The sequence below is a fragment of the Centrocercus urophasianus genome, unplaced genomic scaffold (assembly GCF_019232065.1).
Source record: "Centrocercus urophasianus isolate 14NV4802_14NV808 unplaced genomic scaffold, USGS_Curo_1.0 seq_18, whole genome shotgun sequence".
Classification (NCBI taxonomy): Eukaryota; Metazoa; Chordata; class Aves; order Galliformes; family Phasianidae; genus Centrocercus; species Centrocercus urophasianus.
The window spans coordinates 11,805,879-11,828,773 of NW_024884733.1; the positions used below are offsets into that span (position 1 = coordinate 11,805,879).

The following is a 22,895-nucleotide window of genomic DNA, read 5'->3' on the forward strand; positions in this document are numbered from 1 at the left end:
AGCAATGAACCCTGCTTTTATTGCTTGATCCTAGTGGATGGGATTTGGAGTCTCAATCCAACTACCTAAGCTGGAGGAAAAAATATACATTCTGTAAGACTTTGAAAGCTCAAAAGCTGAATATGTATGGCAGAACCCGAGCTGTGCAAACATTTGTTATTTCCTGTTATTGTCAAGAGCTTCTGCTAGTTTAAGGCATTATTTATGCAGTCTCTCTTGTTCTTATTTTTTTCTATCAGATGTTGAATTCCTATGATGTTGCTTCATTATTTTTTTTCTTTCTAGCAATTTTCCCATTTAAAAAAGCATCAGATTTTGAAAATAATCTCCTCAAATCCTTGCAGTATCGAAAGTTAGTTTCCCCAGCAGTACCAATTGATGACAGACTATAAATGTAGATTCCTAAGGCCAGTTACTGTCCAAGAGCACTCACTTTTCAATTTTACTTTGAGACCAGTTTTTTTTTCCTTCTTAAAAGACTTAGTAACACCAGATGCAAACTTCTGCTGTTCTTGTAAACCTCTGTGGTTTTAGATTTAGGTATTCTATGAAAAACATTAAGTGGTGCTATTTAAACAGAATCGCACAATATGACAATTGATATTATCTTTTGTTTTCTTTTTCCACCTCCAGTTATGCATATAGATGCACTTATTGAAATTTTAAGAGATGTAATTCTTTCATCCTGTATTCACCTCTAGAAATTACCAAAATTGCCTTTTTGAACACAGGGGTTAGAGTGTCTCTAATTCTGGCAGTGGGCAGATCCTTTAATGTATGCATCTGTGAGACTGTTACTGATGTCTGTACTTCAGATAGCAGAGCTGCATTCTGCATTCATAAACTACCACTCTAAATTTTGTGAAAAACTTACCTTATTGCATAATGGACTTCCGCATTCTTAGCATGCAGCCCTGAACTGTGCTTAGCTATACTGATAGGTTTTGTGGCTTTGTCTTTTTTTCAGTCTTTACTGGGGAAGTGGCAATACAGCAGTGTTTGGGGGTTTTTTTGTGGCTTTTTTTTTAATGCTTCTGAAATGATCCTGGCAGACATTTCTCTTTGTCTTGGTTATGCACTCTGCAGGGTTCTTTATGCAATTTATTCCCCATTGAACTGTGAGCTTTCTCATAGCTGAGAATAAAGATGACTCAGACAATTTATGGCTGATTCAACAGTAGGAGGTCAATCTGAGTTTCTCCTTTACCCTTTGGGTTCTAAGGATTTATTTTCTGCCTAAGAAGAGCATTATGTATCATATCTCTCTTGTGTAATTTTCACAGTCTACAGATTTCTTCTTTCTTCTCCTGGCTTCCAATACCTAAGTAGCTTGTCAACAGTCTTTAAGTTACAGCCAGTAAAATACTTAGCGAAAGATGCAGAAAATAGTTGCATATGAATAGGTAAACTGCAGTTGTATGTATTTGTGGTGATGTTGAAATGCCACAAAAGAAAGAAGTAAAAAGCATTTCACATCTTCCATTGAAGTACGGGCTTAAGAGCCATCACTTATCAAGCATCTTTATTTTTTAACCTTCAAATATATCTTCTCTTTAAATCTTAAAATTTTTTTTTCTTTCCCCATTGGATCCTTGACATGTTTCACTAAATATGTATACTAAAACCTGCATTTAGACAATCAAGGTCATAGTGTCGTTTCTGACTTTAAGTGTATTTGTTGGTGTTTATTTATTTCCATTCAAAGACTTGCAATCCATTTTTCATATGGAGCAAGATGCCTGGTATCATTATGCTTCAATGTGAAATGAAACTGCACATAAACAAGGAAGTACAATATTAAAATGGCATGCAGATTTGGTTCTAATAATACTGTTATTTTTGCTCTCTTCTCCACGGTTTAGCTCTTAATGTTCTGCATAGCCACTTGGATGCAAAATGTAGATCCTGAAAGGAATTGCACAAAGAACCAAGATTCTGTTAGCATCTCTACCCCATTGATAGTAATAAAAAAGCAGGTTTTTGATGTTTTAAGGAAATGAAAACTGTTACAAAGCTATGCAGAGCTTTGAGTACCGTACACAGATGAGAACTACCAGAACAGGATTAAATATACAGAATCTTTGATGGAATTGAAATTATACAGACACTTAATAGGAAGAAAAAAGTGGAGAAAAAAAAAAAAAAAAGAGCTGAAAACCCCTCTTATAAAATATAGCTTTCAGTGACTTTTATAGGTAGTTCTTCAAAGTGGTGTTGGCGGAATGCATGAGTTTTGAAGGAGGGAGTAAGTGAATTGCTCTGGCAGTCTATCATTAAATTTTTCCAGGACGCTATAGATTTATGACTGGCTGCCTCCTATAACCCGCTGCCAAAACCAAATAAACAAAAGTTTTTTGACCTTTTAAAATTTTGCTGAATGTTATATACAGCTTGTTTAATGAAGTGCTTGTAGGGTAATGCCTCTGTAGAATTTGTTAGTCCTCCATTCCAACAGACTCTCTTCCTTTGCAGAAACAGAAAAGTTTCCTGCACAGAGAGCCTTGTGTATGTTATTGACAAATGTTGATCAGACTGTATTTACTGCAGTTTGTTAAAATTGCTCTTGAGTAGAAATTACTTCATGTGAGTTATTCTTGCACAACTTCCTTTAAATTGCTAGTTTCTGTAGCTCACTTTAGTAACATTTTACTATGAAATATGTGTGAACCACAATATGCCTTTGTTCCATATTTGTAGGCAGCAGTAGTGCACTGTTAGAAATAGTCTGCAGGGAAGGTTTGGCTATTTGTATAGTATTTTCTTTTCAAGAAAAGCAACACATTTTAATCCTTTGGGGCACTATCAAATAAACTTTTAACCATATCTAACAGGATGGTAAACATTCAGAGAAGGGCATTTTAACACCCATCATTCACTGGGCGCAATGCAAGTGTAGGAGAAAGAAGTGATGCTTATGAAAAGCACTAATTGAGCTAATAAAACTTTTCAATATCTTCTACTGACAAGATAAACATTGAAAAGCTAGTGCTTCTTCCAAATGGATAAAACACAGTAAATTAGTAAGTGTTCTTTATTCTCAGGCAATTTCTGAGCTTGGCTCCAATGAAAAAGTAATACCCTAGTAAGTAACTTCACTGTAGACATTGTTTATGTTGTTAAATACTTGTGTAACAGGGAACCAGATGCAAGTAAATGTCCTGCATGTGTGGGTTGTGTTAATCACCCCAGGTGATGCAGAAATGAGCTAGCTCCCCTTCTGTATTAATCCTCACCTGCTGGTAATGAATGCAATTGGAGTAGTCAATAAAATAAAGAGGGTGCAATTTCTCCTGTTTCTTTTAATGCCTCTTTTACTTTGAAGAAGTAAATCAAAGCACAAGAGGGCAGAAAGAAGGGATGATAAGAAGAGCAGCATCCATGGGAGGTAATCTTAGGGGAACTTAATCCATGAATGAATTTATTCAGAATTGTCTTGAAGTCTGAAGAAATTTCCGTATTCTTCCAGATGCTCTTCTCTCTGATGCAGTGTTTTTTCCAGCCTTGACCATGAGAAATACAGGAAGAAGAAAATTCTTAGCATTGAGTGAATGTACTTTGGTTTAATACTCCTTCTGGCCAGAAGAAGGGATGGAACCAGGAGTTGTGTGTTTGTAGGACAGGAACATTCCTTTGTTTTGAGGATATTTTTGTATAAGTAGGGATATTTTCAGAAAGTGTTGGTATTTTTAATAACTTGTCTGTCATAACTATTGCAGTTGGTTTAAGTTTTAATGCTCTGTATTTCTTCATAACTCCCACACTAGTGATGTTTTTTGTGAAAACTGAAATGAAAAGATTATCAAGGAGTATCTATTCATTACACAAATCTAGTAGGACATAGTTATCAAAGTAGGAATAAATTGGTGTGTATTAAAAGCAATGATTGTTTGACCCCCATTTTATTTTTTTCTTCTGTTTCTGGTAAGAGTTTATGACAGAATCTCCTCTGTGTCAACGCTGTCATTACCCTTGTTTCTGAGGTTGCTAATTGCAACATGAGTGCAGGAGAGCTATCATATTGAATAGTGAGTGTACGATTAAAACTTGTGTGGAAGATATGCATGTTTTTGTGTTACCATCAGGTGGACTTTTTTCTGAAATTACTTTTAACGTCAGCTGCGTACCTCATGCCAGTGTCAACTGGGACAAATTTGAAATTGTGCAATTTCTTTGGGGTAATTTTTCTTTTTATCTGCTAACTGAAACTTTAACTGCAATGCTCCTAATGAAATTAAATGCTGGACACCAGGATGCCTAATAAGCTAAATATCTTGCTTAAATCCCATTTGGATACTGTCCTGATTACTTTAGAAGCAGTATTTAGTATGCTGGATATTAGCATTGCTCTATGAAGAGGTTAATGCTATAAAAACAGTGTGTCCTAAGATGGCTGTATCTTTTTAGCAGCTACCCACTTCATTTCACTCTATCTCAGTTTTTGTGCTGTCTTAGTGGGAATCTGATCCTGTAGCCCTTATGTTCTGTCCTTACATCTCCGACTGCTTTTAATTTCTCTAAATTAACAGAAGTCTTATGGGAGTGAAAGACCAAATGCTAAGAATATTTTAATGTCGCTCTTTTTTTGAGATGTACTTCACATTTACTGCTTTACCACATTCCAGTCTCTTAAAAGTAAATGGACCTTAGATTCTTCCACAACTGATAACTTCTGGCAATGTGAAGTGAGGGAGCACCACATAATACCTTAAGGCCATTAGAATAAAGTCACTAGATAGACATATGAAGAAGAAATATTTGGAATAGTTCTGGCAGGTAGCAATTGAGCCTCTCCAAAAAGAAATACTAAAGATATTTTATGTTCCTTGGTTCTGTTCCTGCAATCTGGCCTTCCCATCCCTCAGCCACTTGCCCAGCCTAGGGTCTTGAATGTGCCAAGTCATACTGTCTGCTCATAATCCAGTTCTCTTTGTAGTGCCCTACTCTCATGCCTGATGCTATCTGCTGTGTGAGCTGTTGAGGTGCTGTCTTTTAATCCTGCTCTGGTAGGAGCCTACAGAATACCTACTTACTGCATTTCCTCATGATAAACCTGTAATTTGAACTCGTGATACTCTTGTCAAATTTGCTGACGAGCAGAAAGGGATGTCTTGTGACTTGTGAACAGTTTTATCTTTCCCTCTGAATGGAAAATGGAAACAAGAAGTCCAGAGGGATATATAGTTCTCCTTGTCTTCTGAGACAGGTATATCTGGAAGTGTTGATGATCCGTAGAGCTGAAGCTTTAACTCCCAGTTCATTATATGATGTTATGAAGAATATCAGTAACAAAAATCATAACATCATGACACCAAGTTAGAGGAAATATGGTTCTATTTTTAGATTTTAAATATAATGATCAAATGAATTACAGTAATTGCAGTGAATCACCACTAGAGTGGATTGTAGTCATTAAGACTAAAGATTACAAATTTGTAGGTTGTAGTAAATTTGCTATCAGAGAATCATACCAGAAATAGATCTTGGGGGATTCCTAGGGGTCATGTAATCCACTTGTTCAGAGCAGGGCTGACTTCAACATTAGGTCAGGGTGCTCCAAGCCTTGTGCAGTCTGGAATATCTCCAAGAATGAAGATACCCTGTGGAACGAAAGTATAAGGATGTCTGGAAATGGATGATTTCTGCAACAGTTGTTGTATAGAATCTAGTAATTCAAAGAAGGTCTCTGACTACCTGCAGCATGGGCAGGCCTAATGCCTTGTAGAGGTTGCCCTATAAGTCCTTCTCTGAGTTTAGCCACAGAGCCCAAAGGGATGTTGTGGAAATGGCATTCTGCAGGGGAGAGCTCCCCAAAGTACCGAGATGCCTGTCCTGCAGTAGGCATGAGCAGTAGCTTGGTGGAAAACCACTGTGGGAAATGGTATCCTTGGCATGGTGACAGTGGCACTCCGGGATTATATGAATGTTTTGTGCCTTTGAAGCTGTATTTGTCATTCAATCTCAAGTTTCCATCTTCCTTGAGTTTTCAGCCTTTTCTGGATGCTCAAGAGCAAGCTATAAAAGGTATTTTTTAGAGCAGAGATTCATGAAAACATGAACGTAGAGTGAGTGTCCTCATGTTGAATGGAAACATGCAGTACCTTTGTTTCTTGTAGCTCTCAGGATCATGAGTGGTGAGGGCTGTATGAGGGTATAAATGAGCTGTGTCCTGAACAGTGAGTATTTTGAATTGGTCTTCAAGTATTTTTGATATTGTAAAGTTTCAGAATAATTGAAGAGAATCATCATCTCTATTACTAGCATGACTGGACAGACATCTGGTAGCAGTGAATTTTGTGTTTAATTGTTTAATAAATTCTGTGGGCTTTTTCTTTCTCCGCTAAAACACAGTACACATATCCTGAAATTCCTCTTTCTGTGCTTTTCATATGCTTTTAATTTTATGAAGGGATGGAACTTGGGGTTCCATTTTCAGGTGTATTTCAGGTGTAATGCTAACGAGAAGTGTCTAGTATAATTTGTAAGAACAGAAGTCGTTCTATCACACAACTGCTTGCGAGCTTACCCAGTAGAAACTACAATGAAGAGTATTGGATGTCTGCCAGGACGACCTGCATACACTTAACGATAACGAGATCTGGAAGTATGCAGTGATTATTGTGCATAATTTATGATATTAGTCTATTTGTCTTTCCCTTTTGAGAGAGAGTTAGAAAGTGGGTTGATTTAATCTAACATACAAGCTTGTGCTTGGAATTATCATTGGAGTCCTTTATAATTTACCTGTTCATGATACTATTGTGGAGGGCCAAGCCTGGTTATGCTGTGAGATATCTGTGCAAGTTTTACTATGCACCTGCCTCTGAACTGATGAATCCTCAGTGTCGGAAGGATGACCTCATACTTGTGTACTGACTTGCCACTGTGACTGTCTAACTATTTTATGCAGTTCTTGGATGCTATTTAAGAGTGGGATTTAAAAATCAGAGCTTGGATTTGTCCATGTAGAGTCCAAGTTATAAGACATAAATCTTACAAGCACACAGAGGATGATATTTCATGTGAATTTTCCTGCAGATAAACCAGATCTCCGTTACTTAAACCAGAAGTACTGCAACCTTTCTAGCAACTTTGGCTGTTGCTCACACATCTCTGAGCAATATGTTTATTGCCTGCTTAAAAGCACTGCATGCTACTATACTACAGGTGGCTAAACTGTGGGTGAGAGCATAACCACAAAAAGGAGGCTGAATGTATTGAGGATTTCTTCATTCTTATGTGCTTTTGGACAAAATTTTCATACAATACAGAATCTTGATGAGTGGGTAAACATCTACTTTAAGCACATCCTTGTAGTGTGGATATACAGAATATTTAAATGAGAAGCTGTATTAATTGGCCTCACTATTTACAGTAAAAAAAAAAAAAAAGGTACAAAAGAAGACAAATTGTAGAATGGCAAGACTGCCATATTCAAATGAGTGAAATTCAGTAATATGTAGAGGGAATTTTTTGAACTGGTCTATAAAACCTTCAGGCATTGTGCAAATGTCTGAACTAATTTTGAATTATATATAAATTCTAACTGTACAGATGCATACAGTACATTGCATAGGGTAGGCCCATGTGACTTCTGTCCACTTGATTACTGCACCAGAGTAAGTGCGTGCTCTGCTTATATCAGCTACTGATTCCATAATCTGCTGCATCAGTAATTCAAGGTATTACTGGTTGCATTTGAATGGGAGGTTCCACCATCAAAGAGTTGTTAAAGAGGATGATATTCTGGGTGAATGAGATGAGGATGCTTATTCCTAATTTGTATTGTTTTTATTGAACCAATTATTCTAAAGATTAACAGGTTTGCAGACATTTTGTAAAATACTGCGGTTACTGAAAACGTATTTAGAAACCATCACAACTTCATAGTTGTGGTAACAATTTTCTAAGTAGGAGGGTTTTTCCTAAGATTATCTTAGCTTAGATTAAATATTTTTTCTAAGGACATTCAGATGTCAGTGTTTCATTTTTGCATTGACAAAAGCATGTTCTGTTTTTGTTTTTTTTTTTTTAAATTTAAATTTTTGTTTTTAAAAATTATTACTTTTTAGTATTTTAAGTTGACAGCATGGTAGTATAATAGTAGAAGTGTTAATGCAGGCTTTAGTTCTCAGGATGTGCAGGCTGGTGGTACTTAATGTGCCTCTGGCATCCCAAATATTCTGTTCTAGCCCGTGAAGAACTTGTAAGTAATAATACTTCTCCTTAATTTGAAGATAGCAAGCAGTTTTACGAAGACTAAATATCTTATTGATGTAAACACTGACCAGGCAACTAATTTGCTGTGGCTATTACTCATTATATCCGACTCAATCATTTCATTGTTGCGTTGTCCTCCTCCTCATTTGTTTTATCTCCATCTGTTCATTCTTTCATTTACTTGTACTGCACTGTATGAGGTGCCCAAGATTACTGGGGCAAAATTTTGCCTTCTGTGGAAACAGGGTCTAGCTCTATGTGACACTGCAAGGCAAATACAATATTAATGCTTATGCTACTATTAATTTTACTACTTTTTTTTTCCCCTCCCTGTGTGATTCAGGAGAAGTCTAATTCCTATTTTGGAACTAACTTAGTGATGTGGAGGTGAAAGTTAAGAGTAACATAGATCACATCTCGCTGCAGTCCTTTAAAAGATGGGTGGTAGTCTAAGCTAGTCATCAGAACTTGATTTATTGTTCTAAGTGGTTTCATCAGGCATTGGTATTTCTCAGGACGGGATGAATGGCACTTTGAGGGAATGATTCATCCTGCTCTAATGTAGTATAGCTTAGTCACTTGCTGGAGCTGTCTCTCTATGTGAACTCCATGCTAGGACCATATGAAAAACTTACATTAGATGTCTAATTTGTCTGAATCATATTGTGGGTGTTTTGGGAATTAGATTCCACTTCTGATTCTTCACTGTGCTCCACTTGCTAGAAAATTATTTTTCTCTTGCATTATGATGCTCCTATGAACATAATTTTGGTAGTATCACAGAATTATAGAATGGTGTTTAGTTGGAAGAGACCTTAAAAGGTAATCTAGTTCCAGCTTCTCTGCTGTGGGGAGGATTGTCAGCCACTAGATCAGGCTGTCTAGGGTGGCATCCAACTTGGCAAATGCCCCAGCCTTTAGGATTTTAATAACCATTGGATGAAGTTTCTGAAAAGCTTTTCATACATCAAAGATACCCTTTGCTTCTTAAGTTAGTTTGTGGGTAAGTTTTTATGCAAGTCTCTCTCCATCTATTTGCTGAATTTGCCTTGATAAGCCAGGAGGTCTCTAACAATTCAGTTTGTTCTTTCTCTTCATTGCTGTTGTATCATCAAAATAGATGCAATATTCCCCTCTGAACAGGCTGGTTTAGTGTAATGTGAAGATGTAACAGGGAAACTTCCATGGGGTTGCTAAATGCATCTTTATCATTCTGATAAAGCATGAAAGAGAAAAGTAAAAACAGCTGGATGACTTCATATCAAGTTTTCCCATTAGGAAAGCTTTGTTGCGTTGACTGTGTATCTTTACTGCCTTTTGCCACAGTATTGATTTATAACTAGAAAATTCTTTTAAAAAGAAATGATGATATAGAACACATGAAGGATTAATGAATTTGTTTTTGAATTGGAAATATGTCCTAGTTATGGGGGTTGTGATTTCAGAGTATTACAAATCACCGGAGCTAAGGTTTCTTTTTGTCTGCATTGCTCTCCATTGTGTCTCTTGAGATGATATTTCACTTAAAATTAAGTAGCAAATGAAAATAACAAGATGGATCTATGACAACTCTGAGGGGAAACCCCTGCTCTAAGATCAGAGGAACTATTCCCAAGAAAGTTTCAAAACCAGTCTGTCTGTCGTCAAAGGTCAACCGGCAATTTTACCAGTACCCTTCTGAAACTAAAATCATTGGTTCTGGGCTTTTCTCTGCCATTCTGCTGTCACTGCATATCACTGATATAAATAAGCAGGGAATGCTGTAATTGCAGAATATATTTAGCTGCCTGTGTTAGTCACTGAAGGCTAATGTGTTCTTTCACTTCTATTTGTTCCATCTAATACATGCTTACGTATTTAACTGGGCAACCAATGAATATTGTGTTCATTATAATAAAAAGTATAGCTCTGGTTTCACTTGATCAGCTAAATGCATATTTACAAAAGCAAGCCAGTGATGTGCATGCCATGCTTTGCAGGCTGTTTGCAACAATGGGAATTTGTTTGTGACTATTAAAATATTTGCTATTATTATATTTCTGCCTTTCATAATGCTTTCAGTGTTGTAGTGTCGTCTGGAGCTTGGACTTGCCTTGCCTATGCATTTTTAAGCGTTTTAAAAATTCATTTTGTAACAGATTGTATTCAGCTACTGCAGCAGTCAACTTATATAGGCAGAACTGTAGCAACCATCAATTACATGGATTTTTTTTAAATGTCTGCAAGTGAGGCAGAAACTAAACCACACTTTACCAGCTGCAAGAAACTAAGCCTTTCAGAGTGCTCTGAACCAATCCTTTGGCAACATGCAAACAAATCAATGTGCTATTAAAAATACCAAGGACAACAGTGGAGCAAGAAATCTTTCTCAGGTTCTAATGTGTATTAGTAGTGCTGTTGGGATTGTTGTGGTGATTGTGCAACACTTATAGGGTGGTTGTTTTTTTTTTCTTTAATTTTTTTCATTGTGATCAGAGTCTTGTATCAATGAAGATTTTAAATCAATTGGTAACTTTAAAGCTCCTCTGCAACTTAAATCTTGTGCTTTCTAGTTTACAATGGCAAATTCACTTGTAGTATTTGAAGCACTAGATTTAGCCAATAATACAAGTGAATACTGCATCTAGTAGATTTATCCTTCCTGTTGCATACTGTATGTTTAAATGCCTGGAAGCCAGACCTTAGAGCTTCAATAGCATCACTGCTGTAAAGTTAGAGAAGCATGGAGAAGACTATAAAAGAAATTGAGAGGCATGACAATGAGGAGAATCTATGTTTCATCTAATGGCAGTCAATACCTACTTGCTGTCATTTGTGTAACATCAGAAAAGGCAGAGCATTGAGGATATGGATATACATACAGCCAGAAGTGTTAGTAATTTAGCTTAGACTGAAAGGGTGTGGTGAAGATGGAGTCAGATTCTTGTCTTTGGGTTCCCAGTAATAGGAGCAGAGTCTGAGCCTGGAACAGAACGCAGGATGTTCTGGTTTAATGAATGGAAATATTGTCAAGGGTTGGACACTGGCATGGTTTGTCCAGTGTGGTTCTGGAATCTCTGGCTTTTGAGATATTTAACAGCTGATGGCGTGGCCCCAAAAAGCCTCTGCCCGGAGCTGTGCTGACAAGGTGGTTGGGCTTTGTAACCTCTAGAGATTCTTTCCAAAATCCTTCAGGGATTTTGACAGCAGTTTCACAATGCTTATAAAGCAGGACTTCTTCTGTCCTCTCATTCCTATGGCACTCCAGGTGTATCTGTAACACAGATTTAGGCTCCTAATAGCAAAACGTGGAAATATTTTATTAGCTGGATAGTGGAACTTCATCATGCAGCAGCATACTGTGCCATAGTCACAGATGTACATGTGGAGCTCCCGGTGTTCCTCTGGGGCATCTGCTCGGCTGCAGCTGAAGAGCTGAGCACACTGCAGTCTTGCTCCTGGATTTGGGCCTTATGCCTTCACAATGTAGCTATCTGTTTGTGACCTATAGGGGGAAATTAAGATGTGTGTTTGATAATGGATATTGGACTCCGCACTAAGGAAATGGGGAAAATGAAGTCTGTGCTAGGCAGAATTCACCACAAGATGTCTCATGTCTCACTATGCATTATTCACAAAGGTACGCAACTATGCAGAGCAGACTGCAATGCAAATGGCATGATTCAGATTATTCTGGGGGGTATGTTAAGAGCACACAAAAATAGACTGGATGTGGAATCCAGAAGGGAAAAGCATGTTCTTCAAGGGCCAATTAAAAATAAATACATGGGAACTGACAGCGCTGAAGATGAACAAATCTCTCCAGAAAGGAGAAGAAAGCAAACAGTTAAACCCAAAGTGCAATGCGAGAAGAATGATCGCACGTTAGAAAAGCAGGGCTATCCAATGCAATCTGTTATTTCTAACAGCTGTGATTCAGTAGGCCAAGTGCAATCTTTGATGCTAAAGAGTCTCTTACAGGCTGCTGCCGGTGGTAGCATGGTGCGGTGCAGGGGTGTCTGGAAGGAACTTCTTGCCTGTTGATGTTCAGCATGTGGACCAGAGCCTGCACATGGGTGATTCTGTGCAAACACAGGGCGCAGTTGTTCATTCTTTGGATGTGCAGATAGGTATTTTTAAGTGGAACACTTTGAGGTTTGAGTCTGTGTGATTTTTTTTCTGGCACTGAAACAGACTCACGTTTTATCTGGAGGTGCTACTTGGGCTATGGCAGCTATCCGTTAGCTGCTAAATGAAAGCTTTCAGCATGAATTCCTTTAGAAGTTATCCGTATACGGAAGAGCATATATTGCCCGTTTGAGGCTTTTAACGCCGGCACATACAGCTAGCAGGCGGGGCCGGGGCAGCCCGCGATGCGTTCCGGGGGCGAGGGCAGCCCCTCTACCGCGGCAGCCGGCGCTCTGGGTTCGACTCCTTTGCTCCCGGGAGGGCTGAGGTCCGGCGCCGCGGTGCTCCCTGGGGGGGGGGGGGGGGGGTGAGGCGGGGCGAAGCCGCCCCCTCGCCGCCGCGCTCCGCCCGCCCGCCCGCTGCTCGAGCCGGCGCCTCGCTGGAGCCGGTACCGAAGCGGCGGGCCGGGCCCCCGCCAGCCCTGCCCTGCCCTACTCCGCCCCGCCGCGCTCCCCGCCCCGCCGGCGCCCGCGGTGGATGCCGCCGGGGAGCGGGGCCGCCGCGGCCGCCGGAGCCCCCGTGCATGCGAGTGCCCTCTCCGCTTACCAGCATGCTTTACTTCCAGATGGTGATCATGGCAGGGACCGTGATGCTGGCTTACTATTTCGAATACACGGACACCTTCGCGGTCAACGTGCAAGGCTTCTTCTGCTACGAGGGCGCGTACCGCAAACCGTACCCGGGCCCGGAGGACAGCAGCGCCGTGCCCCCGGTGCTCCTCTACTCGTTGACCGCAGGCGTGCCCGTGCTGGTGGTAAGCAGGGGGACCGCCGCGGGCTGCCCTGGGCACGGCAGTAGGGAGCTGCTGTGCCTGCCCTGCGCCTCGGAAGTTTATTTTTAGCATCGCTTTATATAAGCACCGGATCGTGTATTGGCGATCCTGTTTGGCTGGCTTTGGGGTTTTTTTAAAAAAATATTATTTGGGTGGTTTTGTTTCTCTCTGAAGCGTGTGTCAGGTGCAGGCAGGTGGCTACCTGCAGGGACTTCTGGTTGTTGGCTACCACAACGAACACTTCACCTGGTATTAATGAAATACCAATCCCTCTGACAGCGTATTTATTTATCATGGAAATGAACTGCGTTGTCAATGGATTAAATCTCTTTTGCTTAATTCAGTCATCTCCATATGTTACAACTACCGATGTGCATGCAAGCTGAACCTGTGTCTCTAATGCACTGTGACCTGTCAGTCAGGTTTAAATGAATGCATCAAAAAAGTTTATTTCACTGGTTTTTTTTTTTTTTTTTTTGATTTGGGGAAAAAAAGCTAGGAGGGAATTGTTGCATGCACTGTTTGTGTTGTCAGAGAACGAGGGCATCAGCGTCATTCAAAGATCCCTGACTGGGAAGGAATGAGATGGGAGTATGCAGCCATCAGGGCTGGATTAGATGCAGTGTTACTGGGTGCACACACAGTTACATGGACACAAACTCCCTGTAAAGAGTTCATTTTAGTGGACTGTTGTCAGTAGAAAAAGCAACACACCTTCACAGGAGGAGGAGGCCTCTTAAGGTAGTAGCTTTAATGGCTGTGTACTTTTTCAGTGAACTATAAAAATAAAATTAAATCTGGGAACAGAAAACTTCATGAAGCTGATGCTGCTGTAACTGCAGACAGCATTCTGTTGAGCACTGAGGTAGCATCCAACAAAATCACATGGTTGGGTTCAGCTTTACTGTTTAAGATATCAGACTGCAGTCATTTACAGTGGATTTGTTCTTTTTTTCTTCTACAGAATGAACTTCTTCATTCTAGAGAATGAACAATCTTTAGCAAAATATGCTGTACAGCTGTTTGTTTTACTGTTCTTTGTTTTAATATCAATTAGTTGACTATTTTGTTTGTCTGCTTGTTTGGTCTTTTGAACCCTTAAATGCTGTTGAGATTTTGAAGGTTATTTTGTTGGTGTTGTGTGTAATGTTTGGTTTGCTTTTAATTATTTCTTATGTTTGACTCCGGATATCATGAAGATTTTGTCAGATGCTCACGAGGAGCTCGCTCTTTCCTAATGTGTGTCAGCAAAACGGATTGGTTGTTTCCATTCATTTCCTGGGTGTTAGGTGATTACATCAGAGAAATCACCATGGCATTTTGGTTTGCCAGTTTTGTAATTAGCCTCAGTAGACGCTTAGTAATGGAATTTAATGGTATTTAACTATTCTTCCTCTTGCTATCTTAACTGTCTCAGGCAAATGAGATGCACTGGTGGGTCGGGGCATGGAAAGTCACATTGCAGGTGACTGCTGCACTTTTTAATTTTAACTTTTATTTTACCAAATGGAGACTTCAGCCTCTGAGAATGTCAATCTTATGACTTCAGCAGCACCAAATCTAATCATTAACATTATTAAATAAAGGCAAAATCTTTCAGCCACAGACAAAATTCTGTTCTGATTTTCCTTGGGCAGTTTTCCTGGGTTTAGTGCTTCATAGGACAGCTGCTCTGTCATGCATGAAATGAAAATTGTCTTTCACTGAAAGCAGTGATGAGGGCAATATTTCTACTGAAAGCTGCTTGTATGCTTTTAGCGGTAGTAAAACTCCCTTGTTAAGATTTCACAAGGATTAATTGTGTTCTGTTCCATTTTCTTTCTGTTTTGTCTAAAGATATTTTGAACATAGGTGCTCTGTGTATTTTTTCTTAATAAATGAAATATGTACTTGTTGCATGATTTGTTTTTATATTTCTGCCTGTAAGGATGCAAACACAGACCTATGAAAAATATGGATTTGAATGAATGAAAAAGTACTATGATTTGTGGAAAATTCACTGCTGTTTTCTGAATTTTTCTCTTCTGTTGCATTTTTTGTCACAGTATTCTGTTAGTCCAGAGCTTCTAACTAGCTGCACTCCCTAGTGTAACGCTTATTTTTTTTTTATTTCTGTTAGCTTGGCTTGTGGAATTAATGCTTTTTCTGGAGTTTTGAGATAGATCACTGGAGGTTCCTTACCTTGGTGTTCAGGGTAACGATTAATTTTATTTTATTCATTTATTTCTTTTGTAGGATTGGCACTTCTTCCATTGGAGCTACGAGTGCTTCAATCCAGATTTCCCTAATGTGACTCCATAAAGAGCTCCATTGCATTGAATTTTCTTTAAGTTGCTCTAAAATGAGAAAAATTGGATTTTCCAAGTGACTTTGCTCTTTCCACATACTTGCTGTCCAAAATCTGAAAAAGTAAAGTACGAGTAGCTGGTCTGTCCTGGTGAGCACCTCATCAACAGTGGGTGCTGTGAGCTGTGACACAGCTGCTCCTCCACTGCTCTTGTGCCAAACCAGAGCTGCAGAAGCAGACATGCAGTGTCTGCTCACAGGGCGCAGGCATTTGCTGAAGCATCAGTCAGGATCTGGGTCATTTGACAGGGTTGTACCTGTGAGTACTATGCTAATCCTGGAAGTTCTCAGGTTAGTCTTTCAGATGGTGCTTCCTAGTAACACGTTCCTGCAGCTCTAGTGCCACATCACTGCCACACTTCTGTTCTCAATTCTGCTGCTTCTCTTGCCTGCCAGTCCCAGGTCATTCCAGGACCGCCGCAGCTGGTTGTCAGGTCACAGGTCTGCAGGGTTTGGATCTGGCAAATGGAGCCTTTGCCCAGAAGCAGAGGCTGCTTGCTGAGCAACACTTGGCTTGCACTGCTGCAATATAGGGATCTGAAACTGGGTCTCATACTCTGCACTTAGTATTTGCTGAATTTGAATTTCTGTAGTCTTATGTCAAGTATTTCAAATGTCTCCTATATCATGTTGCAGCTAGCAAGAAGTTAAATTGTTTTGCTGTTGACTTTGGTGGACAATTTACTGTCCATATACAGAGGTTACTGTTCAAAGCGCCTGTAACTTCATAGGCATAACAGCAGTTGGAGGAAACCAGCAGTTATTCTGTAGAATGAAAATTTCATCTCCCTCTTTTCAGTTGATTTCCAGTCTCTTGAGCAGAACATATATATTGTTGGTTTTCAGTCTGTGTTGTGTGGATTATTTCTAACGGTTGTGTGTATTTGTTAACTCTGTTGCTGTAAGTTCTTCCACTGCGATGACCTGAATGATGTCTTTTTTCTCTTTCTTTTAATGGCTGTATACAGCTGCAACTTGCTATGTAACAAAACATGCTCCATTCCAATCTAATACTAATATTTATGGAAGGTTTACAAAGTCACCTTTGGGCATAGGTAAAGTAATTCTTTGGGTGAGCAGATGTGTTTACATCAGAAGCATAAGGCAGATAAACAGTAGAATGTCCTATGTAATGTTGATGAGGTTGCTGTTGCTCTCAGAAGTGTGTGGAAATCCAACGTAGGAGATTCCAGGAAGAGAGGATGAGACTCCCATAGAGGCAGCACTTGCCATGTGCTTGCGACTTCCCGCTTGTCTTGGTGACACAAGTTGAAAGAGTGAACACTGGCTGGGCATGCCTGTGATTCTACTGTCTGTAGCAATGACAGCTGGAATGCTCAATACCTTTTTATTTTCTTTCAGCACTTGAGTCAGGTGTAAAGGTGACAAGCAATGTGTTCTTGATTTGATTCTACTCAAATATGCAGCGAGTGTAGATGTGTTAGTTGAGAGCTCTGTGCTATTTAAGCCATTTCCTAAAATGCCAGTTCTTGCTCAGTGGGCCGGTTGCTTTTTTAGTCTTCTTATGACAGATGTAGCTTGGGAAATTTACGTCAGGCTAATCCTTCAGCTTCCAGATAGAAATGATTGTAAAATTCTTCTCAGAATCTAGAGAGCAATCAATTCTGCACTGCTTCTTTCTAGTAGATCTTATTAATTTTGACCTCTCTATGATGCCGTTAACCGTGCTCAAAGACTCTTTCAGTGAGTCCAAATGCTAATATGCATCACCTGAAATAAAAATAAAAATTCATCTAACACCTGGTGTAAAATTCAGTGTATTGGACTGATGATGTACGCTGACTGCTTTGTTAAAGTCAGGAGGAGATAATGACACATTTTCATTAGGATGTGCAAACAGTTTTATTATGCTAATGTTGTTTGTTTTTATTTCCAAGTAGCAAGCAGATAATTATAGTACTTACTCATAAAACATACACTTTTATTTGCGTAGATACTCATGTATTCTCTATAAACCAATTAAAGACTGATTTGTTTTAGCATAATCCTCTTAATAGCATCATTGAAAACAATATCTTCAATTTAGACAGAGTGTTGTACTTTTTTTTTTAGATCAGATGAATTTTAAATTGACATATTTCAGGCAAGGAATTAGTGTAAAAACAAGGACAACAACAAAAAACAGATGTTCTGGCCTTCAGGTTAGGTTTGGCAAGTAACTTTCTTCTTACTGAATTTTGAGGAATTTTGAAACCTGTCCAAAACAAACAAACAAAAAAACTGAGAAGGGAAAAGAGAAACATTGTTCACCTATAGGATGTACGGTATCTTGATTCTTTAAGAAACAACAAGGTAACTGGGAATAAAGAGAGAAAGGAGCCATCTTTTGAAGGCTCAGCACAAATGTCAGAAGCCTCTCATCTCTGCTGCCTTTGCTGATCTCTCAGTAATTCCAGTCCAGGGCAGGTCAAGAATAGATGAAGGATGGGCAAAGACCTGAAGGGGATGCACTGCTTGTTTCCAGTGCATAGAGCTGATGTGGTTGGGCGTGTGCCTGTCTCCCTTCCTTTTGAATCTGCTAGTTTCTATTTTCCTTCTTATACCTACAATTCCACGGAGTGTGATACCAGGGCTGAGCTGATTTTGTCAGACTGAGTTTTCAAAATGTTCTTGTCAGAGTCGCCTTAGTTAAGCTGCAGTTCACTCTGAAATGATTTTACTCTGATATAACTTAGTGCTGCACATAAAAAAGAGTGCTGGCTTGTGATCCATTTCTGGGACATGAAAGTACTCTGTTATCTCTTACAACTTTAGGAAGAAAAAACCCCACAACTTGAGAGTTCTGAAAAAGGAATATTTCTGGGAATTTGTTGTGCCAGGAGTCTATGAATTCCCCTCACACCTGAGAGCTTCAAATGATTTTCATTCCTGGCCTCAGTCAGAAGAAAGCACCACCTTCACAAATGTTTCCTCTGTCTATTTTGAGCATTTTTTTTCCCTCCTTCTTGGCTGTTACTGAGTTACATTTGCTTCTGTGGATACTTTGATACTGTTGGGAAAAAAATTAAACCCAACCAACAGGGCGTAAGGGCAGAATAAAAGGCTTCTCTCCTGTTCTGCTTCTTCGAGTAGAAGTGACTTCAATGCATCCTGAAGGAAACTAAGCTGTTTTGTCACTTCTGCTGGAACTAAATCAGGAAAACTTAATAAATAATGTAGGGATGCACAATTGTCAGCAGCTCTGTGTAAAAGGGGAAGAAAAAAAAAAAAAAAATCTGAGTGCACAGTGAGGTATTCAAATGCTTGTTTTCATATGCATTTTCTAAGGCAAACACGAGGAACTGACCAGCAAAGTTCTCAGCCTACCCTAACACTCTTCTCAGAAGCAATGAGTTGCCTTGGTAGGTACTGACCTCCAATATCTGAGTGTCTCTGTGTCCTGTCTTGGAAATAGTAATGATAATGCAGCTGGAGATTATTAGTAGATCAGTTTTGTCCTCTGAAAGCAAATAGAAGTATTGTTAATTATATCAGAAATTGTCTTCTGCCTCTTACTGTGTGAGGTGTTTCAACAGTCCTGGAATATCTTTGAGAGCTTATGTGTGTGCTCTTTTCTTACTGGCACATTTGACAGACAGCTGTTTAGACTTTGCATGAAGAAGCAATTGCCAGAATCCTTTGTTTACTCTGTGATCGAGTTGTTCCTGAAGGGACTTTTTACTCTCTGTCTTCATAACTCTTCACTCAACCTGCATACACAGGTGCAACTTCTTTTATTTCTTCTTCCTCTGTTCTCACTTTTTTTCCCTTTACAAAAACTTTTTTTTTTTTTTTTTTTGGTAGAGGGCAATGCTGCAGAGTTGAGGCTATTTACCTCAACCTCTTCCTTTGTGAAGGGGCAATTGCATTGTGACTTTACTTAAGAACAAAAACTACATCACACAGTTAAGGTCTGCAGTAACCTTCTGTACCAGATGTCAGTACTGGCCTTTTGGGGCACTTAGCAAGACAGATACATGGTTTGATAGTCTGATGCTGTTTTTATCCAAGAGTGAAACCACTAATTGAACAGAGCTGTAACCAGGAGATAAAAAAAAAATGCACTACCACTGTGGGCTTTGTCACAGTTCTTTGTCTGTCTTCCTCTTATTCTGTGATGGGCTACATGAATGATGTCAGCAAGTCATGTTTGTACTTCCAGTTGAATTTATAATTTCTGCTGTGCTTGAATTTACAAACCATTACCATTTACAAACATGATCCATCTCGAGGCCATATGCTTCATCCCTTGATGGGCTCTCTGGATGGAAAGTGGCAAGCAGATGTGAGCAAGGCAGACAGGGTGCTGTTTGCAGCAGCTGAATGGCTGCTTGTCCTATAAATGATGCGCTTACATGTAAGTGAGAAATTGTTAATCCAACTGATCCTGCACCATACGAGTAGGGAATTTGTATGCACAGTTTGTAATCTGAAATAATAGGCTTAAAGTAATAATCAGCTGCGATATCAAGCAGCTCATGTCCATTATGCATTGTACAGGATTGAAGAGATGAGTGTCCATATGATGCAAAATAACAGCCCAGCAAAGTAGAAATTTAAGTAGTTTTAGCAGTGGTTTTCAACCTTCAGCACTGTGATGTTTAAAAATCCTTACCGTATTCTTGTATCTTCTCTCAGATACGGTTGAAGTGCTTGGTGGCCTTGCTTTCACCTTAAATGGGTCTTATTTATCTAAGGTGCAATAGCTCATAGATTATATCTGCGGTGGATATACCACATCACCAGTATTCAGAAAGCATCCTGGGACATGGTGTTCCAATGATGAATATCCTTTGTGAATATACTAGTGTTAATGTTTGTTTTATGGTACAGCAAATCTGGCTTTGGAAAAGGAAGGCAAAAGTTCTGACACTTTCTACTTCTGATGAGAAGTCTGGTTTTGTTCATATTGCTTCACCTCCCCTGCAAGCATTTATATACAAGGGCCACTTCGAAAGTAATGCTTCCTATTTTATTATGTTGACCTGTGATGCTAGAGGTAGATGTGGGTCTGGCAGTAAAGGTTGAGACTTCCCACCAATATTTTGTTACGTTTTGTGGCTGTGTGACAGACAGCAGCACAGGGATAGTCTGACAAATGGTGTCTGATGTGGCAGTGTGCATGAAGCAAAGGTGTGTCACTGTATTCCTCCATGCAGGAAAAATGATACCCACTAACATTCACTGATGCTTGCTGAACATGTATGAAGATGAAAGAGGGGTGTGAGCTCAGTGAGGCGGTGAGGTGTGTGTTTCAGCTGTGGCAATAGTGGTTTACCTCCACTGGTGAAGATCTGCACAAATGCAGCGTGCAGGCTGGCAAACACGCATAGTTAATGGTGGTGACTATGTTGAAAAACAGTATTTTGTAGCTGAGAATTTGCTTTATTGAACAGTGTTATTTTACTCTTTGTATCTGTTGTGTTTTCCATGGAGAAATAGGAGGCATTGCTTTTGGAGCAATGGAAGCTACATAATTATATCCAGCGTAAAGCAGTAACAAATCTGCAGTAAAAAAAAATTACTGGATATATTAGTTTTTATAAATTTAAATCTACTAGTAATTCAAAATTTGTTCAGTGCCTCTTTAAAATTGGATCTTGATCCTGTATTCTATTTCCTGGATAGGAGGCACCATAAAACTAAAAAAGAAAAACAAACCACTGTCTTGTTAAACTCTAATGAAAGCAGTAAGCTATGAATTCCACTTCTGCTTGCTATTTTGGACAACATACACTGTTACTTGCAATTTTGCATGCACTTTATTAATATTCTGAATGCTCTCTATACAATTATAATATGGCGATTCATTAATAACTTATATATTTGCATTCATGTACAACTAGTTATGTATTCAAAGGGGTTTATTCTTTATGAATAGCATTTTTTCCTCTGCAAATATGACTTGTTGTCTCTTACATGCATATGGTTAGGGACTTTCAGAAAAAAAATAATTAAAAAAAAAAAAAGCCAGCCAACTGTTCTGATTCTTTTTTACAAAACATATTAAAACACCTGTTGTTTTATGCTGGAACTTTTCTTGTTGTTTTCTTGTTGTCTCTAGAAGGGAAGTCATTAATTGTCATTCAATCCGTGAATGATATTATGAGGATTTTCTTTTGTCAATTTATATCTTGTCTCTTTGTAAATCAAGAATTAAGAATTAGAGTCAAGGTGGAACTCAGCTTCACAATGTAGTTATTTTTGGATAGTAAAAAAGATTTCTGTGACATGTCCATACCAATTTAGTGCTCTGACATGACTGAATTAATTCTGCTTAAAGATTTGTTAATTATGGGTCAGCTGAGCTGCTGTGACCAGCCACACACCTACCTACAGCCTTTGGGGAGAATGAGATAAAGGATTTTAGCTTGATCCGTTTTAATTTAAGACCAATCAATACAAGCTACCTTGTTGGATGTTGTGGTGCGGGTGCACAGGCTGCCTGCGCACACAGCTCTGCTCATAACTGGCTCTACTGTGGCTGGCCTGCTGCCCTCCCTGTTCACAGCCATGTTCATCTCTATGCAGAGCATGAGTTTTAGCAGTATGATCACGTTTACATAGGTGGAACTTGGTGTCCAGAGCCTCCCAGCACCATGGTTTTCTGTGGTGTGTGCCCTCGGCAATGTCAGGGTGCCCCCATGCTCTGCTGAGGCTGCTCTCAGGCTGCGGCTGCTGAGCATCTCACGGCTGTGAGCCTGAGTGCCTGAGAGGCCCAGGGAGGTAGCAGGGGCTTGTGCTGCACCATGCCATAGATATACACGTGGCAGTGAGAGGGACATCCTGCCTGCTGGGGGCCCTCTGTGCCAAATGCTCATGCTCGGCTCACATCAGCACTTGGGTGACTCATTGGGGACTCTTCCAGAATATTTAGCAAAGGCAGATGAGATTTGTAGGCGGGCTGACCTTAGGGTATGTGAGTAGTTTGTGGATGTTTGCAGCTGGCAGAATGAATGTACAGAGTAGGCTGTGAACTGTGTCAGGCAATGCAGTGATGAAAGGGTCTGGGCACCCAAGCAGGATGTCGCCTTTGCTACCTGGGTGTGAAATGTGAAACTGGGCTTGTCTGTAAAGCTTTGAGATTTCTGCGTAGAAAGAATTGTACTATTTATTAATTAAATATCTTAGCATTGGTGGGATTTCATCATGTGACTCAGTGCTGCCTTGAACAGAAGGGCTTTCCTGAGAGGAGTGACATGTATGAATGAGTGTGGTGCTGATAGCACCTTTTCATTGAGCCATTTAGCGAGTCAGTGTTGCGCTTTTACCAGGAATTTCTTTTGTTTCTGAATTGAATCGTGATGGCTCTGTGACTTCTACAGTGGAAGAAATCGTAAAGCAGAGGCTATTTCTTAAAAAAAAAAAAAAAAAAAAAAAAAAAAAAAAAAAA

General features: G+C 39.5%; 1 protein-coding gene across 18 annotated transcripts in view; it reads left to right on the forward strand.

The window, feature by feature from the left end:
* The window catches only part of PLPPR5 (phospholipid phosphatase related 5), a 166,330-nt gene that overhangs the window by 109,879 nt on the left and 33,556 nt on the right, over window positions 1–22,895 (forward strand). For 17 of the 18 annotated variants that reach the window (XM_042819131.1, XM_042819120.1, XM_042819121.1 and 14 more), the window contains one exon: window positions 12,950–13,138. The exons of the other annotated variant lie outside the window; for it this stretch is intronic. In XM_042819131.1, the coding sequence (XP_042675065.1) occupies window positions 12,950–13,138 (189 nt within the window). The remainder of the gene's footprint in view (window positions 1–12,949; window positions 13,139–22,895) is intronic. 18 annotated transcript variants of the gene reach the window in all.